This window comes from Acinonyx jubatus, chromosome B4, assembly GCF_027475565.1.
Source record: "Acinonyx jubatus isolate Ajub_Pintada_27869175 chromosome B4, VMU_Ajub_asm_v1.0, whole genome shotgun sequence".
Classification (NCBI taxonomy): Eukaryota; Metazoa; Chordata; class Mammalia; order Carnivora; family Felidae; genus Acinonyx; species Acinonyx jubatus.
Genome location: NC_069387.1, coordinates 114,826,626 through 114,851,895, shown reverse-complemented (window position 1 = coordinate 114,851,895; position 25,270 = coordinate 114,826,626). Strand labels below are relative to the sequence as shown.

At 38.1% G+C, this 25,270-nt stretch overlaps 1 protein-coding gene across 1 annotated transcript in view; it reads left to right on the top strand.

Moving 5' to 3' along the window:
* The window catches only part of CCDC38 (coiled-coil domain containing 38), a 56,402-nt gene that overhangs the window by 11,964 nt on the left and 19,168 nt on the right, over positions 1 to 25,270 (top strand). The window contains exons 3-10 of the mRNA XM_015070487.3: positions 534 to 634; positions 1,799 to 1,964; positions 7,371 to 7,435; positions 10,099 to 10,262; positions 10,373 to 10,453; positions 12,843 to 13,003; positions 14,806 to 14,886; positions 15,561 to 15,618. Coding sequence (XP_014925973.1) covers positions 534 to 634; positions 1,799 to 1,964; positions 7,371 to 7,435; positions 10,099 to 10,262; positions 10,373 to 10,453; positions 12,843 to 13,003; positions 14,806 to 14,886; positions 15,561 to 15,618 — 877 coding nt within the window. The remainder of the gene's footprint in view (positions 1 to 533; positions 635 to 1,798; positions 1,965 to 7,370; positions 7,436 to 10,098; positions 10,263 to 10,372; positions 10,454 to 12,842; positions 13,004 to 14,805; positions 14,887 to 15,560; positions 15,619 to 25,270) is intronic.

Here is a 25,270-nt window from a genome sequence, read left to right as displayed (position 1 = left end):
GCTGCACTATTTTGCATTCCCACTAGCAGAACGTTTCAGATTCCAATTCCTCCGATCCTCACCAATACTCATCATTATCTTTGATTTTTTTTTTTTTTGAAGACTCTCGAGTCTGGACTGAGGATGTCCCTAAGGATATTGGCTGTGTCTATTGCTGCTGAAATGGTGGTATAAGAGAATGTAGTTGTATTTGTAGTGATGGAAAGAAGCAATATCTTAATGCCTCAAAATATGATCCCACTATCTTGTAACTGGCCCACTTATCTATTCACACAACAAATACAGACTTACCCCCTTGAAGTACTAAGCACTCTGCTTGATGCCATGGGAAACAGACAGATGAGCTGTGTCTTCTGCCCTTGGGATCCAGGCCCTGCATCCCTGCCTCAGTTGGGGAGGCAAAGGCTGCCTGTGTCCTCCTCAGAGACCCACCTATCCACTTGCTGTGCCCTGGCTACGGGGAGCCTCACCCTTCTGGTCAACAGAGCAGGGATGACAGATGTTTCTCTTTCCTTTTTTTTTTTTTTAAACAGATAAAGGAAAAGAAGGCTCAGTCAAAAAGGAAAGGCCATATAAGATCTTTTTCAAAGATCTCTTTCTTTTCAAAGAAAATGAAGTGGCAGCAAAGAAAAAGGTAAAGTTTTGTTAAAGCCTAAACCCAATTAATGTTAGAAACCTATCCTCCTATCTATCACTTTTATTAATTTTGCTGGGTTAAGACATGGAGTCAGATGTCGGTGTATGCATTGCACACTGTGCTGGAGTATAAGCACACACAAAAGGAACATCATCTAACAGTAAAGACCTAGGGATCACCACCTACTGGGGGAAGACAGACACACCATGACAATGGCATATGACAAGTATGGTATACCCCACTTCACTGATTCTAATGTTCATATTTTTTTTCACATTTTCTCATTCCTGAAATTGGGATCCAGCATATATAGATGGGGTGCCATGCATAATTGGCAATGCATAAAATGATAGTGCATCTATAATAAGTGACATCTTAGACTTGATAAAATACAGTAATAGAGGCATACAAAAGAAATGTAGAGAAAGGAGTGCCCATCCTTGTTGGAGAGAAGGGTGGTGGTGGTGGTGGTGGTGGTGGTGTGTGCCTTGCAGTTAATCTCACTACTTATATTATCGTACCTTATATTACACAATTTGGATTTCATGAGGTTGGCTTTCCTTATTCCTAGAGGTAAAGATTGGTTATAGGATTTTTAAAATCCTAATTAGAATGAAAAAGTATCTAGAAATGCTCACTAACTGATTCATCTGTAAGGTGGTGGTTTCATGCTTGAGTTGTATAGTTTTATTGAAAATCCAAAATTAAATTGAGCAAAGATTCTGAAACTGAAAGGCTGATTTCTTCCTGTCTACTGGAGAGGTCCATTTCCTCTCAAGTTTTCAATTCAATTCCACAGAACCAGTCCTTTCAAAATAGTGGAATTTCCAAGTTACCTGCAGTTTGGGCAAGATAAGATTAAAAAATGAAAATGAAAATAAAGCCAGAGCACTTTCCAGTCTCATATTTGTGATGCACCTGTTTGGGAAATGTTCAATGTCTTTATATCTGTGCTCAGCTTCCTAAGAGAAGGAACTGAAAATTAGACCCAGTCGTTCAGAGTTAAGAACTCAAAGTTGCTTGTTTAATGTATCACTACTGAGAAATATATCAGTAATGAGAACAAGACTTGTTGTAAGTGACATTTTTATATATGATCACTGTTTTTAAAGACAACATTTTATATAGTAAAAATTCCATTAAGCTTTTCCACTTGGGCAGGAAAAATTTATAAACCGCAGCATGAGAGTCTACCAAAAGTCTACTTTTTCATCTCGAATGAAGAGTCGTTCACACCTGGGCCAAAGAGCATTCTACTCTGACACAGCTGGTGACTCATTTGAAAAATTTGGGCTAGATCCCACTCTTATTCTCAGATTAACAGAAGGTAAGTCTAAATTACTGGTTAAGAACATTGTTTTGAATATTTACTGTTAATGTCAGGTTTGGGGGCTTTTCTGGAGGTGGGGAAGCCTTTGTAAATGGGGGCTGAGAGTTGGGAGAAAAATCTATTTTAAATAAGAAAACACACTTTTCCAGGAAATAGACTGTTACTCCTTTTCATGGTTCTAAGGAAGAAAGTCACTCCCAAAATGATACAGTATTAAAGGTTATGGCATGGGCCATTTAAACTTGTTTCTAGATGTAGAAATATATGAAAACTTTCTAAGAGAAGTCTTGATTTTCCAGGCCATAAAACTCATGTATCCAGAATCAGGATGCTAAGAGCCCTGTTGTTGCAAAGACATAACCTGTTTCAAGGGCACTTGAAGGCAACATGTTGTTATTATAGGCTTTTAATTCTTGCTCTATGAAAAAGGGCAACTTGTTCATCAAAATGTCATGGACATTTCTTACTTATTGAATCAAGAAGTGCCTACAAATGACATAGAAAGCAGTTTGAAGCCAATGACATTGATATTATTAATGCTAGGATGATGGGGGTCATAAAATCTTCCCCCAAAATAAGTTTTGTCCAAATTTTTAAATTAAAATTAAAAGGAAGGAAGGAAGATACATTGAATGCCCAGGATTTGTTGTGGAAACTTAAAAATTTTGGTAACTTTCCCAAATTGTGATAAAAGAAAATCTTTAGGGAACAAAAAAACAAAACAAAACAAAAAAACCAGCCACTTAGGAAAGAACTTTGGAGACTATAATTAGTGTAGAAGAAGAAAGCCACATTATCTCTTTTTAGAAGATCTTAGAGGCACATGGTGTATGAAAAAGTGCGAATGACAGGCAACATAGTGATATCAGTGACTATACCTCTAGTAGGGAATAGCTAGGTTCAGTAGTGTGCCTCATAGTTTACCTTTGTAGAATGGTGATCCTTAAGTTATCAAGAGCACTTAAAATGATATGGGATATGTTTTAGAGTTCTACACAAAGTGGCCACCTTCAAATATCCTTGTGACACTACCACTTCTGAGACACCTAACAAGTGTGGTTTTGCAGATGACCCTGTTTAACACCATGCCAGTTGACAGAGGAGTTACTGGCCTCTTAAGAGTAAATGACATACAGTAAACTCTCAAAAAGGAAATGGTACAATTGTTTGGTATTATCCAAGGCAATTTGGGCTCTGTTAACAATGGAAATCAGGTTGTCAGTTTCTGCCAGTTACACAGTTAAGCAATTTGGACATTTTCATTGAAAATAAATCCCCCTCTGACTCTTTCCAATCAAGAGTTGATTTGGTTGAAACCCCCATTTCCCAACCTTACATTTCCTGCCTGGATCCTCATTAGAAACAGACCCACATGATGTGAAATGAGCAAGTGACCCCTACATTGGGAGCCCAGTTATTTTATTTTTCTGTATGCAATAGCCGCCAACTGCTAGATCACCTCAAAAAATTACACAGAAACTGTCATAGACAGATTGGTTAGGCTGCATAATAGATGTGTCATTTCCACCTAAATGCAGCTGGCAGCTGGATTTTGGTTTTACTCTCAAAGGGTGACACCTCTTGACCACATCCCCAGTGAGTGATGAGGTATTCCGGCGTTGAGGAACACTAGTGCTTTCGGGAGGGTTTTATCATACGTGGCCTCTTTGTCAAAAACCTTCCAGATAGCTAGAAGAGCCAAAATGGGAAACCCACTACAACCAGTCTATTTAGGCGTGGAAGAATAAAATCACACCAAGTCAGCCAGATAGTATCATGTTAAAGCAGCCTAAGGTGGTAAGCATGACTATAATATTTACTAAAAGGACTGTATAGAATTTTTTTTTTATCTAAAAAAGCCAAACTCATAGAAACAGAGTGGATTGGTTATTGCCAAGGACTGGGGAGTCGGGAAAATGGCAAGATGTTGATCAAAGGGTAAAAATTTCCAGTTATAAGATAAGTAAGTTCTGAAGCTCTGACGTATAGCATGGGGACTACAGTTAACAATACTGCATCATATACTTTAAAGTTGCCAAGATCTTAAATGTTCTCACCACCACCACAACAACAAAATGGTAGTAATGTAAGGTAAAAGGTGTGTTAACTAATCTTATTATGGCAATCATTTTATAATATATGTGTATCAAATCATCATGTTCTACATTTTAGACTGACACAATGTTATATGCCGATTATATCTCAATACAGCTAGAAAAAAAGTATCTGTTCCTACATACTTTGGCATTTCTCTTTGAATTCTAGACTTAATATTTATCAGTCTCTGTATAAGTTTAGCATACACAGAATTTGTCTCCAAAATTCCTGATTAAAAAAAATCATTCCTTTCATGTGATCTGTGCTCTGCGAGGACAAAAGGAAAAGATAGGATGTGTCATACACTATTGAAATGTTTCTAATAAATTCTATTGGTGAAAAAACAGAAAGGACAGTATAAGATGTTTTTTTTTTGATGTTGAAATTGATTCCAATTCATCTGACCCATCACAAGTGACCAAATCAAAGCTACAGTAAGCACTTTCATGCTTTTTTTCTATTAAAAATGTTTTTTAAATAAATTGAGACTGAATCTAATCAAACAAACGTGGGAGATTGAGCACATGTTAAATAATACCATGAGGATGCAATCTCGTTATAAAGGAAATTCTACAGGGAAATTGATCTGGTTTCTTAAACCAATAAATGGCATGGAATAAAGGTAGTGTTTATGGGGGGATGGGGATGGAAGTTATACATAAAAAATTGACTTTAGGACTTATGCCAACCAAACTGATCTTTGTTTATATTTTAACTTTTTTAATTCTAAAAAGTTATTTTTAAGACAACTGGAGAAATCTGAACCCAGAGTAGGTAAAGATGATACTAAGGAATTGTTCATTTTGTTTGGTATGATAGTTGTATTATGACTATGTTTTAAGACTCTTTTATCTGATGGAATTACATACTAAAGGGTTTATGGATCCAATGGTAACAATGGTTTGGATTTGTTTTAAAATATTCCAGTGAGGGGCAGTGCACCTGGGTGGCTCAGTCAGTTAAGCGGCCCACTTCAGCTCAGGCCATGATCTCTCACTCTGTCAGTTCAAGCCCCGCATCGGGCTCTGTGCTGACAGCTCGGAGCCTGGAGTCTGCTTCGGATTCTGTCTCACTCTCTCTCTGCCCCTCCCCTGCTCATGTCTCTGTCTCTCTCTCTCTCTTTCTCTCAAAAGTAAATAAACATAAAAAAAATTTTTTTTTAAATTCCAGTGAGGGGGAAAGTGAGGGGTGGCAAGAGATGAAACAAGATTAGTAAAATGTTGATTGTGTTGAAGTAGGTGATAGGTACATGGCAGTTCATTTTATGACTCTAATTTTATGAATGTTGAGGATTTTTTATAATCAATTTGTTTATGCATTAAAAAGAAAACTATGTTATAACCAGGTGCTTATTCCTTTCACATATGTTATTTTACTTAATCCTCAACAAAATGCTGTTAGATATTTTTGCCTCCTCTCCTCCTCTGATGAAAATTGCCCAATGAGGTTGAATCACTAATTCAAGGTCACTAGGTGGAACAGAACTCAAACCAATGTCTGACTCCAAATCTTGTTGTTTGTTACCCATAATCATAGAACTATTAATGATTATAATAATCATAATTGCTATTATTACTGACCTGGGAAAATTAAGTGATTACTCGTTCTAATTGTATTTTTAATAATAGCTAGCAATTAAGAAGCTATGGTGTGTTTCTTAGCATGTTGCCTCACTTCCTTCTCGCAACACCACTATGAGGTAGAAATTATAGTAATGATCCATTAGGCTACTTTATGCTGTGGTCATAAACCATTTCTAAATTTCAGTGGCTGACAACAACAGAAGTTTATTTCTCATTCACCTTTCAACTTTGGTGCTTTTCATTGGGTCCTGCATTGAAGGAACAACCCCTGTCTGATATGTTGCTGGAGTTATTGCAGAAGGAGGAAGAGAGAACCAGTGGTGGTTCTTAAAACTTGTGCTTGCAAGCATCACAGATCACTTCCTCTTGTATCGCATGAGCCAAATCCAGTCAACAGTCAAGCCTGATACGGGGCAGGGTGAGGTGGTAGGGGGGAGATAATCTTCTTACAGAGGGGGGCAGAAAATAGTTTGGAACAATAATACAATTTACCACAATTAGTGTCCTCATTTTTGCTGATGGGAAAACTGCTGATGGAGAGGGTGAGTAATTTACTCACATCCTCATAGCTAGTAAGAGGCAGAGGCACAATACGGTCCAAGACTGTGGGCTTCCTTCCTAGTGCATGCAGTACAGGCTCACTGGTCATTTGGGAAACAAGATTTTTTTGAGCATCTGTGTGGTTCAATCGGTTAAGTGTCTGACTCTTGGCTTTGGCTCAGGTTATGATCTCACGGTTCATGGGTTTGAGCCCTGTGGGGTTCTCTCTCTCTCCCTCTCTCTGCCTCCCCAGCTCGTGCTCTCTCTCTCAAAAATAAACTTTAAAAACAAACAGAAAAACACTATTTTCTACTTCTATTTACATTTTAATCAAAAGACTGTTCTATACCACATTCTGGTGGTTCTTCATGAAGTGAACATTATTGAAATGCAGCCTATGTATAATTTTTCTAGAACGAAGAAACCTTGAAAGGAAACTGATCTTTTTCATTGCTAGATGGTAAAGGTAGTCATCTTTTTCTTTCCTGCCGTAAATTTGGTTTGTGACCCCCAAGAATATTTTGCCAAAGGACTTCAGTTTTATAGCTAGATTGGCCAAAACACTAAGATTTAAAACAGCTCAGTCTTCTTTAGCACAGGCTGAGGAGTCATATGCCCATTCCACCACATGTTAGCTCTATTATCTTGGGCAAGTATCTTGACATCTCTGAGCTCACATATAGAATGGGGATAGAAATATGTACCTCATTGGGGTTATTGTTAAAATTAAATAAAGTAATCTATTTAAATTGCCGAGGGGCAAATGGGTGGCTCAGTTGGTTAAGTGTCCCACTCTTGATTTTGGTTCAGGTCATGGTCTCACTGACAGTGCAGAGCCTGCTTGGGAGTCTCTCTCCCTCTCTCTCTGCCCCTCTCCAGCTCACACACACACACACACACACACACACACACTCAATCTCTCTCTCTCAAAATAAATAAACATTAAAAAAATAAAGTGTCTAATAAAGTTCTTGGAATATGATGGACATAAAATAAATGATAGTTACTATTATGAAATCAGCGCTATTATGAGTGATTAGGAAAAATGTTTATTTGAAGGTATAATGATTTTTTAAAGTCAGATACATAGTGTATACAGTGATTTAATTACATGGCTTTTGTTTTATACAGGCTTTTGAGGGATAATGAATTAAACCTAAGTCTATTCCCATTTTCTTTGAAGGTGCAGACGCAAAAAGGACCACTCATGAATTTATTAATGACCAGAGAGACAGGTTTCTGCTGGAGGTAGTAAAAATAATTTCTTTCTTCCTTCCATTAGTCAAATAAAAGACTTCTTGCGTAGCATTGCCAAATTTTCACCTTGACATTTTTTATTTTTCCACTACAGTCTCCAGAGCTACTGTCCCTCCTATCCTTTCCTAAACAACTCCAGCTGGGCTTTCGTCCTCATCAGTCCACCAAAACTACTTTGTCAAGGTTACCAGTGACCTTCCCATCGCCAAGTTCAATTTGTCATTTCACAGTCTTCCTTTTACTTCCCGTCAGCAGCACTTAGGTCATTTGGTCATTTCTTCTTTCTTGAAATGCTTTTTTTGGTTGGTTTCCAATACCCACTGTCTCTTAGTTCTTCATCACTGGCTGCTCACTCCTTCACAGTTTTCTTTTCCGGTTCCTCTTTTCTCCAATCTCCAAATGTTGGAGTGCCCCAGGGCTCACTCCTCACCCTGTGCTCTATCTACACCCTCGGGGCCCATGGCTTTAAATCCCGCTTCCCTATTAACAACTTGCAAATTTATTTCTCTACCTGATCCTCTTCCCTGAACTCCAGACTTACAAAGACAACTACGGTTCTTAACGGCTCCATTTGGATGCCCAATAGGCACCTCAGACTTCACAAACTCAGACTTTCCAAAAGTTTGTCCCTTCTATACTCTTCTCTACCCCTGAAAATCTCCATCTCATGTAGTGATCCCATTGCAGTGAGTAGCAATTTTACGTTTCCAGTTGCTTGGGACAAAAATATTGAAGCTATCCTTGACTCTCCTACTTACAACCCAGCTCCAAATATACTTTCAAATATATTTTTCCCAATATATCCTTTTCATGACCTCCCCTGCTTCAACTGTAGTCCACGTCACCAATATCTCTTGTGCAAATTACTTTTATAACTTCTGAACACTGGTCTCCTGCTTCCGCTTTTGCTCCCTACACTCAGTCTGTTCTCCACACATGCCCCTCCTCTGCTGAAGACCTCTAGTGACTTATCTGTCCCTGGCTTGTTCTCTCTCTCTCTCTCTCTCTCTCTGACCTCATTCCTACCACTCCCCACCTTGCTCCCTCTCCTCTAACTACACTGGCCTCCCTGTTGTTCTTAGGACACACCAATCTTGCCCTTGCCTCAGGGCCTTTGCACAGAAGGCTCTTCCTTCTGGGAGGAACATTCCTGCCTCAGATATCCCCAGGATTTGGTCCCTATTTCCTTCCAGTTTCTCTTTAATTTTCACCAAATCAGGGAGGCATTTCTTGGCTCTACATAATGGCAACCCTCTGCCTTTGCCCCCCTTGCCCATTGGACCACTTATCCCCCTGTAATGGACTCCCCACTCCACTGGAATGTATATCCCATAAAAGCAAATCTGTTTATTTTGTTCATTGCTCTGTTAGCACCACTTGAAACAGTCCCAGCACACAGTAGGCACTCAATAAATACTTGTGAAGTCAAGTAATGAATGAAATTTGTTTTGTTATAAATCTGGGGTAATTATTGATATTTCTTTAAAATCTCATTTAAATATTTTAAATTCATTTTTATTATGTGACTTTATAATTTCTTTTTCATGCACGGCATTAAAAACCCAAGCAAATTTTTACATTGTGTACTAAAAAAATAAAACCTAGATGTCAAAGTTTATTTTGGGATCTAAACAGGGCTCTTGGAGGCTGGTTAAACACCCCTACCCTTGGGCAGCTTGGAGAAATGTGTTATAGGCATGGCAGGGAAACCTGATATTTTCCTGCTACTTCCTAATGGAGGAGACTTTGTGACTACAGACAGCACAATTTCTCAATGCCCAGAAATACTGGAGGGCTATTGTGGATAGTACCAGATGGACCTGCTCTTTGGAGGGACATGTAGCTTTTTTCATTTTTATTTTTATTTCTTAGCATAGAGCCTGAGGGGATATGCAGCTACTTTTGATTTGTGGGGCACAGCCATTTGGGAACAATACTGAGCTCTTCATAAAAGTGAAAGAAAAGAAACAGTCTCCTGGTGGTCCCCAAATAATTCCCTCATGAGATAAAGGCTATATAGTCTCAAGACTTGGCATGCTTTTATTTCTTTTCCAATGTTTTATTTTTATTTTTGAGAGGGAGAGAGCATGAGTGGGGGAGGGGCAGTGAGAGAGGGGGGACAGAGGACGGGAAGTGGGCTCTGTGCTGACAGCAGTGAGCCAATGTGGGACTCGAACTCAGGAAGCATGAGATCATGACCTGAGCTGAAGTTCGACACTCAGTCAACAGCCACTTGGGAGCCCCCATGCTTTTATTTCTAATACAAGTGATCACTTAGTATGCAATTTATTTTACCCTTTATTATGAGACTATTGAAATGTAGCAGCAATGCGGGAACACCTGGGTGGCTCCATCGGTTAAACGGTTAAGCATCTAACTCTTGATTTCAGCTCAGGTCATGATCTCATGGTTCATGAGTTCGAGCCCCACATCGGGCTCTGCGCTGAAGGTACAGAGCCTGCTTGGGTTTTTCTCTCTCTCTCTCTCTCTTTCTCTCTCTCTTTCTCTGCCTTTCTCCATCTCATGCTTGCTCTCTCTTTCTAAATAAATAAATAAATAAATAAACTTAATAAAAAAATTACTTTGAAAGAAATGTACTAGCAACAGGCTAGAAATGTGGAATAATGTTGCACTTCTGTTTTCAACATTCCTAGTATGCTCTCTCAACCAAAAGAAATACAATTAAAAAGTTTGAAAAACTCATAGCAGTGAAGGAACAGCAACTCATAAAAGCAGAAAAAAAGCTCCAAGAAGATGCCATGGCCTTTGAAGAGTTCCTTCGAGAAAATGACCAGAGATCTGTAGACGCCCTTAAAATGTTCGTGTTTTCACTCTAGCCAAATTGCCTTTTTTCCTCCGTCTTTCTTTTTAGTTTCTCAGAACACAATACAACACAAAACAAACTAACAAATCTCTGTTACTTTTCAGTGCAGCACAGGAAACTATAAACAAACTCCAAATGACAGCAGAGCTAAAGAAAGCAAATATGGAGGTACAGGCAGTGAAAAGGTGAGCCCAGGGTGCCATCTTTCCCTTCTCAAATATCCATGCCTCATTGAAACCTACTTGTGCCTAGCAAGACCTGGGTGGGAATATTCCTTATCTATTGATGATTCCATAAGTATGACCTCATTTTTAAAATAAGTAACCTGTTAATCAAGGATCGTCTGTCTCTGCCTGGGTATCAGAGTACAGTGACCTCTGGTTGAAAAGGTTCCTCTAACTTGTCAATATAAAAGCCTAGAAATTGGTTGAAAAGAAGCAAGCCAACATTAAGAGTAAACCATAAATTATTTTCTCAGTGCCCTCTTTCATTCATTCTAAGGCATTTTTCTTTCCACATTTTAACATCTCTGAAGTTGGGGTTCAATTTTACAGCCATCTTAAAACTATAATTGGCAAAATTTTTTATATTTATACTTACACTTAGTTGAACCTAGAATCGATATTTAAAAACTGGGATCTATAATGACAAAAATTACAGGAGGGGGAAGCTGGGATAAAACTATTATACCACCCACCACACTCTTTTTTTTTTTTTTTCAAGCCCAGATGTTTTCTTCTGTGGTCAAGTGTATCTCATTTGATCTAATTTCAAATATCTAAAGAAGCTTCCTTCTATCATCATTCTTGGACAGTAGTTTCATGACCCAGGAGACACTAGCCTTTGTATCAAGTCATGCTAAAACTTGTTTTTTTTTTCTTTTTGAGGATTTGATGCTTAACTTTCCTCTAAAACCAAGTCCTAGATTTTTCAGAAAAGAGGACAACACCTTCTCTAAAATACAATAAACGAAGTGGATGGTAGTTTCTTTGAAACCAATTGCTACTAACAGAATGTGTGTTTTCAAACACATTCTGGCTACAGAAGCCTCTTCTATTTTAGGAGCCTAAAGCTGAAGTCATTCCAAGGTGGAGAATTCCCTTCCCTCCTTCCTCCATCACATAATTAGAAGATTCTGTTCTATTTCTAGAACCAGAGTAGCAGCCTCTATGTTTGCATAGAGTACTGCATTTTTGCACAATGGCAAAATGGCCTTATTGAAAAGAACTTGCTTATTTTTTATGTGTCTCCTCATCCTAGAAAGGTGTAAAAGGCAATGAAAAACAAGCTGGTAACAGCACAGAGGAGGCAGGCAATTGCTATTTATTGCCTTTTTTTCTTTAAGTTTATTTATTTTGAGAGGTGAGAGCACACGAGGAGAGGGAGGGGCAGAGAGAGAAAGAGGGAGAGAGTGAATCCCAAGCAGGTTCCATGCTCCTCCCTCCGATGAGGGGCTCAATTCTATAACCCTGGGATCGTGACCTAAGCCAATATCAAGAGACAGATGCTCAACTGATTGAGTCACCCAGCCTCCTCTCCCTTTTCTCTCTTTATGGGCCTGAGATCGCCCAGGAAGTTCCTCCACTGCAGGTAGGGCTGGAAATCTGTTCACAAGGCAGAAGGGAGCTTGTTCTGAAGCTTTTGCTTGGAAGCTGTGCAATTCCAGCCATTTGAATCTTGTTTCTTGTAGCACATCTGGGAGGCTTTCAGACTAAAACTAAAGTGGTGGTAGAATGAGGGGCTCCCAACATCTTTCACCTGGTGATATGTGAGCCAGCCATTTATTGACTCTTGAATATCACTCTCACATCAGGTCTTAAGGAAGGCACTGACTGAGAAAAGTACTGAAGCTGAGGATATTGATACAGGAGTAATATTGATAGAGATATCGAAGAGGGGATGATTAAGGAAGCTTCCAAGGACAACTGTGAAGCTCCCTTTCATGAGGGCCTTCATTGTTAGTTTAAACATTCCTTGAGAATCCACTTTGTAACATAATTATGGGAAAGTAATCTGAGGCTGAGGGGAAAGGTTTTCAGTCCAAGTCACTGGATTTTGTTGGCGAGAGCTTGGGCATCTGAGTCCGTCAGACCTGGATTTGAGCGCTGGTTCTGCCGTTTACTAGACAGATGACTTTGCACGTCATTCATTTCTTCTTCCAAAAGACAGGAATGACACCTATTTTAAAGCTGTAGTGTGTCCTGAATATTGCCCCCACTTCCTAGTAGGAGCTCACTGAGTGTTCGTTTTCTTTATTTTTCTTACATAAGTCCCATCTTTAGCTACCTTCTAATTTTTTCCTATGTCTAAAATTGAATACATTTCCCTCAGAAATAAATAAGTAGAGTAAAACTATCATCAGTCTATTCTGTGAGTGCATATCCGTGGCATATTTCATTCAAATAGCATTCCTACGTGGTTTTTTCTTATCTCATCATATGACTGTACTTAACAATTTTTATTAAATAATTATTCAAATATATAATCAAAGGAACAGATTTTATAAAACCTTTTAAAAAAATGAACATACTTTCAATGGATATTTTTAATGATACCTTTGTTTCTTTTGAGTAGTGAGATAGCAAAAACAGAATTCCTCCTTAGAGAATACACGAAATATGGATTTTTTCTGCTGAAATTGTCTCCAAAACACTGGCAAATCCAGCAAGCGCTGAAAAAGGCACAGATGACAAAAAGTAGAGAAAGTATGAATGTCACTCTTCCGGTATTAACAAGTGAGTCACGTATTCTTAATTTCAATGAAGTAAATATCCCTAATTCTCAAATATTCTGCTTCAATATTTATTTGTTCTTTATTAAATAGTCAAAATTTCTATTTTAAGCAGAACCTGAACAAGGATTCCCACTCTCTCTGATATTATAAATTATTAATTTGGAAACTCAAGTTAATTTCAGATATAAAGCAATAAAAAGATATACATAGAGAAATAGAAAATATTTATTTGCAGATGATATGATAGCATACCTAGAACCCCCTCACCCTCCTATACGAAATCTGAAAAGCTATTTGATTTTATTAAAGGTTTCTGCAGAGTAAATGGACACAAACTCAATTATACTTTACTAACCTCACATACTAACTTAGATAGACTAACTTTATTAACCAGAAAATATACAAGAAAATCAAATTCAAGAAGGCAACAATAACCTTAATTGTGTGACCTGGAGATGTGACAAAAAGAGAACTATGTCGTGTTTTTATAGAGGAAGGTTGATATTGCAAAGGTGCCAATTTTTCTGAAATTAATGTATAAGTTTTGTGGAATTATAATAAAAATGTTACCAAAAACTTGCCAGGCAATTGAGTGTTGGTTGGGGAGAACTTTGCACAATGATTCTGAGGTCCATCTAGAAAGATAAATACTTCTAAAGTTAAAAGAGAATATAGGGTGTTACTAATCTTTTAAGGAATAATATCATAAAGTCTCGGAAGTTAACACAGCATTGATACTGGTGTTAGGAAATTAGCTTGATGAACCAGAAATAGATGTATTATATAGAAGAATTAAGTAAGTGATCAAAATGGGGTTGCAAATCAAAGAGGAAAACTGCCTCTTCCAGCAACATTGGGGTAACAAGGACCAGACTCACCCTTCTGCCTAAAAAAAAAAAAAACCTGAAAAATATATGAAACAACAGGTTTCAGGTATGAGGCATCAAGGAGAGAAGCAAGGAGAGAAGATAATCCGTGAGAGAGGGGAGACAAATGAGAAGAGCCCAATGAAGGCATCAACATACTGCCTGGGGAGCTTTTCCAGGATGCAAGGTCAGGAGGAGGAGCCCAGCAGTCCCCATGAATTGAAAAGAGAGGTACACGTTCAGGGAGGCTGGAGTTCCCTGAGCAGAGTAATGGAGAGGAGAGAGCTACAGAGAGTTCTTGGCAGAGTCTTCAGCTGAGAGCTGATTCTGAGACTCTGGGGTAAGAGCATTTACCCCATAGAAGTCAGTAAACTACAAATCAGGGGGAAGTCTTTTCCGGAGAGCTGACTGTTAAACATTTACCAGCGCACCAGGGATGGCTTCTCTACTCAGTTCCCTGTATCTCTCCCTGTGCTGTGATGAAATTAGATCATCTGTTCAGAATACGGAGCACAGTGATGGCACTTGGTTAAACTCAGTACACAGTGTTTAACAAGAGATAAAACAAAAAGAAAGGAAAGCCAGGTAGTATTTGCATTTAGCAGCTTAAAATTCAGTGCTCCTAGCATCTGGAGGATGCTCAGAAACCAGTGAGTCCCTCAGTCCAGAGTGAGTGGCTGACACTGGGATTACAGAGGTTATGACAAACTGATGCAGAGACCTCTCTGCAGAGAGACCTCCTCATATCCCCTAGGCCCATTCCCATCCATTCTGCCTGTTCAGAGACCAGCGCTTGCCGTCTGCATCGTTCATTGCTTGTTGCAATACTCCCATCCTCTATTTCTGTCTCTGTACGTTTTCACCATGAGACAAACTTCATTCCCAGAAGTGTTTCCCCCCCCCCCCTTTCTCTCTCCCTTTTATTTTCCATTTCTAGAATTAAATACAAAGAAAAATGAGGGCAGTATTGAGGATTCCAGGAAGACATCTTTTTCAGACGACAATTCTATGGGAAGAGGTAGCCAAGGTAACACTAGAGACTTGAGACTTCACTTACAAAAGTAAAACCAGAGAAGGTGTCCATCTCAAAGTGGAAATCCAGGACCTATAAGCTAACCTGGAAAACAGGACGTGGTGTCCACATCACCCGTAATCCTTGGGAGCTAGGAGTTCCATTTCTTTCTCTCTGACATTATTACAAAACTTGGAGAGGTGGATGAATGGACAAGACAGGCAGAGAAATTAGGGGCAAAGGACCTGATACAACTCATTCCCTCCACAAGTGCACATCGTTTGTAATTTTTACCTTGATTGAAAATCAGTGATTATACAAGAAATATATATGGTTAGGTAAGAAATAGAACCATAAATATTTCACTATTTATGTTCCTGATTGTGACTGTCAATAGTTGTATCATGTTTTTGACAATATGTACTCTGCAACCCCTGCACCCTGCACAACCACTGCCTTTGATTTTATTCTTAGGCTTGGAACCCACTTTCACTAGAATAAAAGAACTCCACTTTTTGTGATCATTATTCTAATAATGATAAAAAAAAGTAATGGGCATATCCATGCAGAGAAATGAATATCTTGCACCAAGTAACAAGGAATCATTTCTAATTACGTGTTATTTCTTTTCACCTCCACCATCACCAATGACATGGACTTCGCCTGGACATTTTGAACAGGAAAACCCCACAGGAAGACCACCTTCACCCCAGAGAATAAGAAATCATCCTTATCAAAGTACAGTACACACTTGATTAACTCTCTTGGGAACTGTGAATGTTTTTGCAGCATATATCCCTTTTAGCCTTTCTTCAACAAATATACCATGTATCTATACCCATCCTAACAGATCCTGGAGGTAGTGGTTGCCATTTCTGGGTGCTCCTGAGTTGATGGAGTTCTCACAGGGCTCCCCTCATTCTTTCACGAGTGCCTGCCACTGCCATCTGCAGAAATTGCTTACCCTTTGCATCTTGGGTCTGGCCCTCTCAGAACCATTGCTTAATTGTTTCTTAAGCTATTCTGCCAACCCCTGTGTTTGCAGTTTTACAAGGTCATTCAAAATAGCTGCAATAGGACCATAAAGCATTGTTTGTTTTGCCCCTTATTTGTTTGTTGACTCAATTATACTCATTATTTTTCTAATAAATTGCTAGTTCTCAACCCTGCCTATCCCAGGGAAGCTTTAAGAAAATATACTGATGCCCAGGATGGGTACACTGGCCCCAAGGAAAGGATCTGGGCCATGACAATCACACATGACAAAAGTCAGTGCAGATACCATACTCTGAATTCTAGGGACCCTGAAGTTGCTCCACTTCTGTGGCATTTAACAATCAATGTTTTGTTTTTAATTAAATTTTTTATTTTGAGATAGTTGTAGATTCACATAGTTTTAGGAAATACAGAGATCCACGTACCCGTAACCAGTTTCCCCCAATGGTAACATCTTGCAAAATTGTAGTACAATATCACAACCAGGATATTGGCATTGATACAGTCAAGATGCAGTCAAATACAGAACATCACCATGAGGATTCTTCATCATGCCCCTTAGCAGTATGGCCACTTCCCTCCCTCCTCCTCTCCCTAACTCCTGGCAACCACTAATCTGTTCTCTATTGCTTCGATTTCTGTCATTTCAAGAATGTTATATAAATGCAATCATACATTATGTAACGTTTTGGGATTGGATGCTTTACAGAGGATAATTCTCTGAAGGTTCATCCAGGCTGTTGGATCTATCAATAGTTGGTTCCTTTTCATTGCTGAGTAGTATTTACAGTTAACCCTTGAACAACATGGGTTTGAACTATGAAGATTCCCTTATATGTGGAATTTTTTTCAATAAATATAGTACAGTACTGTAAATGTATTTTCTCTTCCTTATAATTTTCTTAACATTTTCTTTCATCTAGCCTACTTTGTAAGAATATAGTATATAATACATATAACATACAAAATATGTATTAATTGACTGTTATTGGTAAGGATTCTGGTCAATAGTAGGCTATTAGTAGTTAAGTTTTGGGGGAGTCAAAAGTTATGTGTGGATTTTTGACTGCATAGGGGGTTGGCTCCCCTAACCCCTGTGTTGTTCCAGAGCCAACTGTAGATGATATGTACACACTACAAATTAACTATTCACTCATTGAACAACATCCAGATTGTTTCTAGAGTGGAGCTATAACATTACTATAAATATATTTGTGCAATTTTTTTGTGTGCACAGAATTTGCATTTCTCTGGAATAAATGCCTAGAGTGCAACTGTTGAGTTGGATGGCAGGTGCATGCACAGTTTTTAAAGAAACTGCCAATTTGTTTCCCAGAGTGGCTATACCATTTTACATTCCCACCAGCAATGAACAAGGGATCCAATTTCTCTCCATTCTCACCAACATTTACCATTTTGATTTTTAAAAATTTTAGCTATTCTGATTGATGTATATATCTTATTGTGCTTTTTCTAAAAAAAATCTTATTTCTGGTTCTTTTTTATTTGAGTATAGTTGACATACAATGTTACATTAGTTTCAGGTGTACAATATAGTAATTTGATGCTATGCTCATCACAAGTGTAGTTACCATCTGTTATCATACAACACTATTATGATATCTTTGACTATATTCGTATGCTGTGCCTTTTATTCTCATGACTTATTCATTCCATAACTGGGAGCTCGTATCTCCCACTCCCCTTCACCCATTGTGCCTATCCCCCAACCCCCTCCTCTCTGGAAGACAAATAATTAGTTTGTTCTCTGTATTTATAGGTCTGATTCTCCTTTTTGTTTATTCATTTGCCTTTTAGATTCCACATATGAGTGAAATCACATGGTATTTGTGTTTCTCGTCTGATTTATTTCATTTACATAATACTCTATGTCCATCCATGTTGTAGCAAATGGCATTATCTCATCCTTTTTTTTTTTTTTTTTGGATGCATAATCTTCCTATCTTTTGTGCTTTTTATTTGCATTTCCCTAGTAACTAATGTTGTTGAACATCTGTTTATGTACTTGATAACTTTATATCTTGTTTTGTGAAATGTCTGTTCACGTCTTTTGCCAGTTTTCTAACTGGATTGTCTGGTTTTGTCTCTTACTGTTGAAGTTTGAGAATTCTTTATATATTTCTATATTAGCCCTTTGTGGATATGTAGCTTGCAAATATTTCCCCTCAGTCTGCAGATTGTCCTTTCTCTTACCAGGGTCTTTTGTAGAACAAAAGTTTTTGATATTGATGGAAGTCCAATTTATCAATTTTTTCTAATGTGGATCATGCTTTTCATGTCAGGTCTAAAACTTTTAAACTAGTCCTAGATACCAAGGATTACTTTTCATGTTTTCTCTGAAAAGTTTTTATAGTTTTACATTCAAGTCTGTGATCAATTTTAGGTTAATTATTTTTGAATAAGGTATGAGACTTCGATTGAGAGGTTTTTTGTTTGTTTGTTTGTTTTTTGCCTATGGATGTCCATTGCTCTAGCACCATTTGTTGAAATGGCTTCTCCACTGAATTGTTTTTGTATCTGTGTCAAAAATCAGGCATATTTGTTCAGGTCTGTTTCCAGATTCTCTATTCTGTTCCATTGATCTATGTGGCCGTCTAACACCAATACCACATGGTCTTTTATTACTATAAGCTATTAGTCTTGAAATCATTTAGACTGATTCTTCTTACTCTATTCCTTTTTCAAAATTTTGTTGACTATTCTAGTTCCTTTGGCTTTCCATCCAAATTTTAGAACAATTTTATCTATATCTACAAAAAAAAAACACTTGCTGGAATCATTAGAATTGTGTTTAAACCTTTCTATGGTTTGAATTATGTCTCCCTATATCTTTATAAAAGATATATTAAAGACTAATCCATGGTACTATCTATGAATGTTACCTTATTTAGAAATAGGATCTTTGTAGGTATAAGCAAATTGAATCCATGAGGGTAGGCCCTTAATCCAGTATGACTGGTATCCTTAAGAGACACAGAGATGCAGGGAGAATGCCATATGACAACAGAGGCAGAGATTGGAGTGATGCATCTACAAGCCAAAGTACACCAATGATTGCCAATCACACAAGAAGCTAAAAGAAAGGCATGGAAGAGATTCTTCCCTGAAGATTTCAGGGAGAGCATGGCCCTGCTGACAGCTTGATTTTGGACTTCTAGCCTCCAGAACTGTGAGAGAATAAGTTCCTGTTGTTTTAAGCCACCTTGTTTGTGGTACTTTGTTACAGCAGCCCTAGGAAACAAATTTGAACCTGTATATCAATTTGGGGAGAACTGACATCTTTAACTATATTAACTCTTACAATCCATGAACATAGTATGTCTCTCCATTCATTTAGATTTTCTTTGATTTTTGTTCATCAGCTTTTCATAGTTTTCGGCATACAGGCCCTGTGCATATTTTGTCAGATTTAAACATAATAGTTTTCCTATTTTTTTTTCTTTTTGAGAAATTGTAAATGGACTGTATTTTTAATTTTAGTGTTCTTGTGTTCATTGCTAGTATATAGAAATACAATTGATTGTTGTACTTTCATATACTCTGATTTTGAAGAGCTCACTTATTAGTTCCAGGAATTTTGGGTTTGTTCCTTTGGGGTTTTTTTATATTCCTTTGGATTTTCCATGTAGACCACCATGTCATCTGCAAATAGAAACAGTTTTATTTCTTCCTTTATGATACGTATGCCTTTTATTTCCTTTTCTTGCCTTACTGCAGTGAGTAGAACATTCTATGTGGAATAATAGTAGTGGGAGCAGACATCCTTGCCTTGTCCAGTCTTAAGAGGGTTCAGGTTTTCACCATTAAGTAAAATGTTAGCTGTAGAATTTTTATACAGATAACCTATCAACTTCAGGAAATCCTCTCTAGTCTAATTTCTCTGTGAGTTATCATAAATGAGCATTGAATTTTGTCAAATGCCTTTTCTGAATCTATCAATACACACAGTAACATGCAAACACCACATTCACTCCTCAGAAAGCTCACCACTCTCATAGTTTCTTTCATTCATTCAACCAGTACTTATTGAATGACCTGTGGACCCAACAGTAAATAAAACACAGTCTCTACCCTCAAGAAGCTTATCATCTAGTGAGAAAACAGACAAGGGATTAGTCAGCTACAATATAATAGATAATACCACTGGAAGGATAAGCTCAGAGTGCCACAGGCATGCAAAGAAAGAACTCTTAACCCAGATGACAGGTGAGGGAGTAAGAGAGCAAGGGCAGGATAAGTGAACACTCTCCAGAACAGATGGCATCCAAGCTGAGTCTGGTGAGAGGAGGAGGCATTGGGGAAGACAAGCTCTGGGAGAAGTTGGAGCCTTTTGTCACAGAGGTGGCAGAGCTTGGTTCTGTGAAAGTGAGAGGCTCAAGGGGCAGATAAGTACTGTATCATGAGCAGGTAAGCGTGGTGCCATCCTAAGGAGCCTGGATTTGTCCCAGGGGTCCTGGGGAGACACTGAGTGTTTTAAGCAAGAGTGTAACAGAGACTCAGTTGGATTTACATTTTAGCAAATTGGATGTGGGAGTATTTTATCGAATAAAATGGAGGGAGACAAAACTAGAGATAAGAAGGGCCAGTTAGGAGCCTGTTGTCACAATTCAGGGGAGATATAATGAACTGCCTCAATAAGATAGTGGCCGTAGGAACAAAGAAGGAAAGGCTGTGACACACCTCAGGGAAGTGGTATTGACAGGCTTTGAAAGGCTCACATAAAAGATTGGGGGAAGTGTGAGGAAAAGAGAGTGGTCAAAAAACTCACAAATTTTGTCAAAGATAACTCTCAAATTTCTGGGGGGCAATGGGGTATATAGTGTTGTCATTCAATAATTTTGGGATCACAGTAAGGGGAGCAGGCCTGAAAAGGAAAATAAGGAGTATGATTTTGGATTGTCTTATTTTTAGCTCCTTGTAGGGCAGCCAAGTGGACATTGATGTCCACTGGAAGTTAGACATTGAAGTCTAGAGCTCAAGAGAAAGAGATAGATATGTGGGAGCCATTAGTATATTAGCAGTAGTGGAATCTATGAGAGAGGACGAAATAACCCCAAAAGAGTGGGTACAATGAGACAGGAAGAAAGCTGAGAAACCAGACAATTATGTCAGAAAGGAAACCAAAAAGGTAACAAGAATTTCAGAGAGGCGGGAAAAGACTAATTAGAAAATGATACCACTGGGGCGCCTGAGTGGCTCAGTCAGTTAAGTATCCGACTTCCACTGGGGTACCTGAGTGGCTCAGCCAATTAAGCATCCAACTTCAGCTCAGGTCATGATCTCATGGTTTGTGAGATCCTGCGTCGGGCTCTGTGCTGACAGAGCCTCTTGTGCTCTGTCTCTCTCAAAAAGAAATAAAACATTGAAAAAAAAGAAAAAGAAAAGAAAATTATACCACTGGATCAAGAGAAGAGTTGGGTAGGACAATAGTTATCAAATGCTTTCTCAGGGGACATTTCCCAAATATTCGCTTACGTCAATGGCTCTTTCTCTGTTTTCCCATGGCTTAATGGGCAGTTCCAGGTAGGTATTTTGTCCCCTCAAACTCAACATGAACAAAGAAAATATTAATCTCTTTCTTATCTTACCCTTAAACTGTTCTCCATCTTGTTAGGGCTACTTCCATCATTCCAGGCTCACAGATTACAAATGTTGGAGTCATCTTTGTCTCTTCTCTTTTGGCCCTAGTAGCTCTTTCTACTCTTGGGCCCCATGATTGCATTCTTCCATATAGCTCTAGAATCTCCTCCCTCCCCTAACCCACTTATTCACTTTCCCCTTCATCACTACCCTCTACTTGAAAGCGATATATATATATACACACACACACACACAAACACACATATATATATATGTATATATATGTATACTATATGTATACTATATACTATATATGTATACTATATACTATATATGTACACTATATACTATATATACATATATATACACATATGTATACATATATATACATATATACATATAGTACACTATATACTATATATGCATATATATACATATATATACGTGTGTGTGTATATATATATATATTTGACTATATATATATATATATATATATATATATGTTATTGTCAAATTGGTTTCCATACAACACCCAGTGCTCATCCCAACAGGTGGTCTCCTCAATGCCCATCACCCACTTTCCCCTCTCCCCCACCCCCCATCAACCCGTAGTTTGTTCTCAGTATTTAAGAGTCTCTTATGGTTTGCCTGCTTCCCTCTCTGTAACTTTTTTCCCCCCTTCCCCTCCCTACTGATCTTCTGTTAATTTTCTCGGGATCCACATAAGAGGGAAAACATATGGTATCTGTCTTTCTCTGCCTGACTTATTTCACTTAGCATAATACTCTCCAGGTCCATCTACATTGCTACAAATGGCCAGATTTCATTCTTTCTCATTGCCAACTAGTATCCCATTGTATATATAACCACATCTTTATCCGTTTGTCAGCTGATGGCCATTTAGGCTCTTTCCATAATTTGGCTATTGTTGAAAGTGCTGCTATCAACATTGGGGTGCAAGTGCCCCTATGCATCAGCACTCTTGTATCCTTTGGGTAAATTCCTAGCAGTGCTATTGCTGGGTCATAGGGTAGATCTATTTTTAACTTTTTGAGGAACCTCCACACTGTTCTCCAGAGTGGCTGCCCAATTTGCATTCCCACCAACAGTGCAAGAGGGTTCCCATTTCTCCACATCCTCGCCAGCATCTATAGTCTCCTGATTTGTTCATTTTAGCCACTCTGACTGGCATGAGATGATATCTCAGTGTGGTTTTGATTTGTATTTCCCTGATGAGGAGTGACGTTGAGCATCTTTCCATATGCCTGTTGGCCATCTGGATGTCTTCTTTAGAAAAGTGTCTATTCATGTTTTCTGCCCATTTCTTCACTGGATTATTTGTTTTTGGGGCGTGGAGTTTGGTGAGTTCTTTATAGGTGTTAGATACTAGCCCTTTATCTGATATGTCATTTGCAAATATCTTTTCCCATTCCGTTGGTTGCCTTTTCATTTTGTTAATGGTTTCCTTTGCAGCGCAGAAGCTTTTTTATCTTGATGAGGTCCCAATAGTTCATTTTTGCTTTTAATTCCCTTGCCTTTGGAGATGTGTCAAGTAAGAAATTGCTGCAGCTGAGGTCAGAGAGGTTTTTTCCTGCTTTCTCTTCTAGGGTTTTGATGGTTTCCTGTCTCACATTCAGGTCCTTCATCCATTTGGAATTTATTTTTGTGAATGGTGTAACAAAGTGGCCTAGTTTCATTCTTCTGCATGTTGCTGTCCAGTTCTACCAGCATCATTTGTTAAAGAGACTGTCTTTTTTCCATTGGATATTCTTTCCTGCTTTGTCAAAGATTTGTAGGTCCAATTCTAGAGTCTCTATTCTATTCTGTTGGTCTATGTGTCTGTTTTTGTCTATGTGTCTGTTTTGACAATATCATACTGTCTTGATGATTACAGCTTTGTAGTAGAGTCTAAAGTCTGGGGTTGTGATGCCTCCTGCTTTGGTCTTCTTCTTCAATATTACTTTGGCTATTCAGGGTCTCTTGTGGTTCCATACAAATTTTAGGATTGCTTGTTCCAGCTTTGAGAAGAATGCTGGTGCAATTTTGATTGGGATTGCACTGAATGTGTAGATCGCTTTGGGTAGTATTGACATTTTAACAATATTTATTCTTCCAATCAGAAGAATAAACTTCCATTTATTTGTATCTTCTTCAAATTCCTTCATAAGCTTTCTATAGTTTTTAGCATACAGATCTTTTACATCTTTGGTTAGGTTTATTCCTAGATATTTTATGATTCTTGGTGCAATTGTGAATGGGATCAGTTTCTTCATTTGTCTTTCTGTTGCCTCATTATTAGTGTATGAGAATACAACTGATTTCTGTGCATTAATTTTGTATTTTGTGACTTTGCTGAATTCATGTACCAGTTTTAGCAGACCTTTGGTGGAGTCTATCAGGTTTTCCATTTATAGTATCATGTCATCTCCAAAAAGTGAAAGCTTGACTCCATCTTTGCCAATTTGGATGTCTTTGATTTCCTTTTGGTGTCTGATTGCTGATGCTAGAACTTCCAATACTAGGTTAAACAACAGCGGTGAGAGTGGACATCCCTGTCGTGTTCCTGATCTCAGGGGGAAAGCTCTCAGTTTTTCCCCATTGAGGATGATATTAGCTGTGGGCTTTTCATAAATGGCTTTTATGATGTTTAAGTATGTTCCTTCTATCCCAACTTTCTTGAAGGCTTTTACTAAGAAAGAATGCTGAATTTTGTCAAATGTTTTTTCTGCATCAGTTGACAGAATCACATGGTTCTTATCTTTTCTTTTATTAATGTGATGTATCACATTGATTGATTTGTGAATATTAAACCAGCCCTGCAGCCCAGGAATGAATCCTGCTTGATCATGGTGAATAATTCTTTTTATATGCGGTTGAATTCGATTTCCTAGTATCCTGTTGAGAATTTTTGCATCCATATTTATCAGGGATATTGACCTGTAGTTCTGTTTTTTGAGGTTTGTTTGTTTGGTTGGTTGGTTGGGTTTGTTTTGTTTTGTTTTTGTTTTTGTTTTCTTGCTGGGTCTCTGTCTGCTTTTGGAATCAAAGTAATGCTGGCTTCATAGAATGAGTCTGGAAGTTTTCCTTCCCTTTCTATTTTTTGGAACAGCTTGATAGGTATTATCTCTGCTTTAAATGTCTGGTAGAATTCCCCAGGGAAGCCATCTGGTCCTGGACTCTTATTTGTTGGGAGATTTTTGATAACTGATTCAATTTCTTCACTGGTTATTGGTCTGTTCAAATTTTCTTTTCTTCTTGTTTGAGTTTTGGAAGTGTGTGGGTGCTTAGGAATTTGTCCATTTCTTCCAGGTTGTCCAGTTTGTTGGCATATAATTTTTTATAGTATTCCCTGATAATCCCTTGTATTTCTAAGGGATTGGTTGTAATAATTCCATTTTCATTCATGATTTTATCTATTTGGGTCCTCTCCCTTTTCTTTTTGAGAAGCCTGGCTAGAGGTTTATCAATTTTGTTTATTTTTTCAAAAAACCAACTCTTGGTTTCATTGATCTGCTCTACTGTTTTTTAGATTCTATATTGTTTATTTCTGCTCTGATCTTATTTGTCTCCTTCTCCTGGGTTTGGGGTGTCTTTGCTGTTCTGCTTCTAGTTCTGTTAGGTGTGCTATTAAATTTTGTATTTGGGATTTTTCTTATTTCTTGAGATAGGCGTGGATTGCAATGTATTTTCCTCTCAGGACTGCCTTTGCTGCATCCCAAAGCATTTGGATTGTTGTATTTTCATTTTCATTTGTTTCCATATTTTTAAATAATTTTTTCTCTAATTTCCTGGT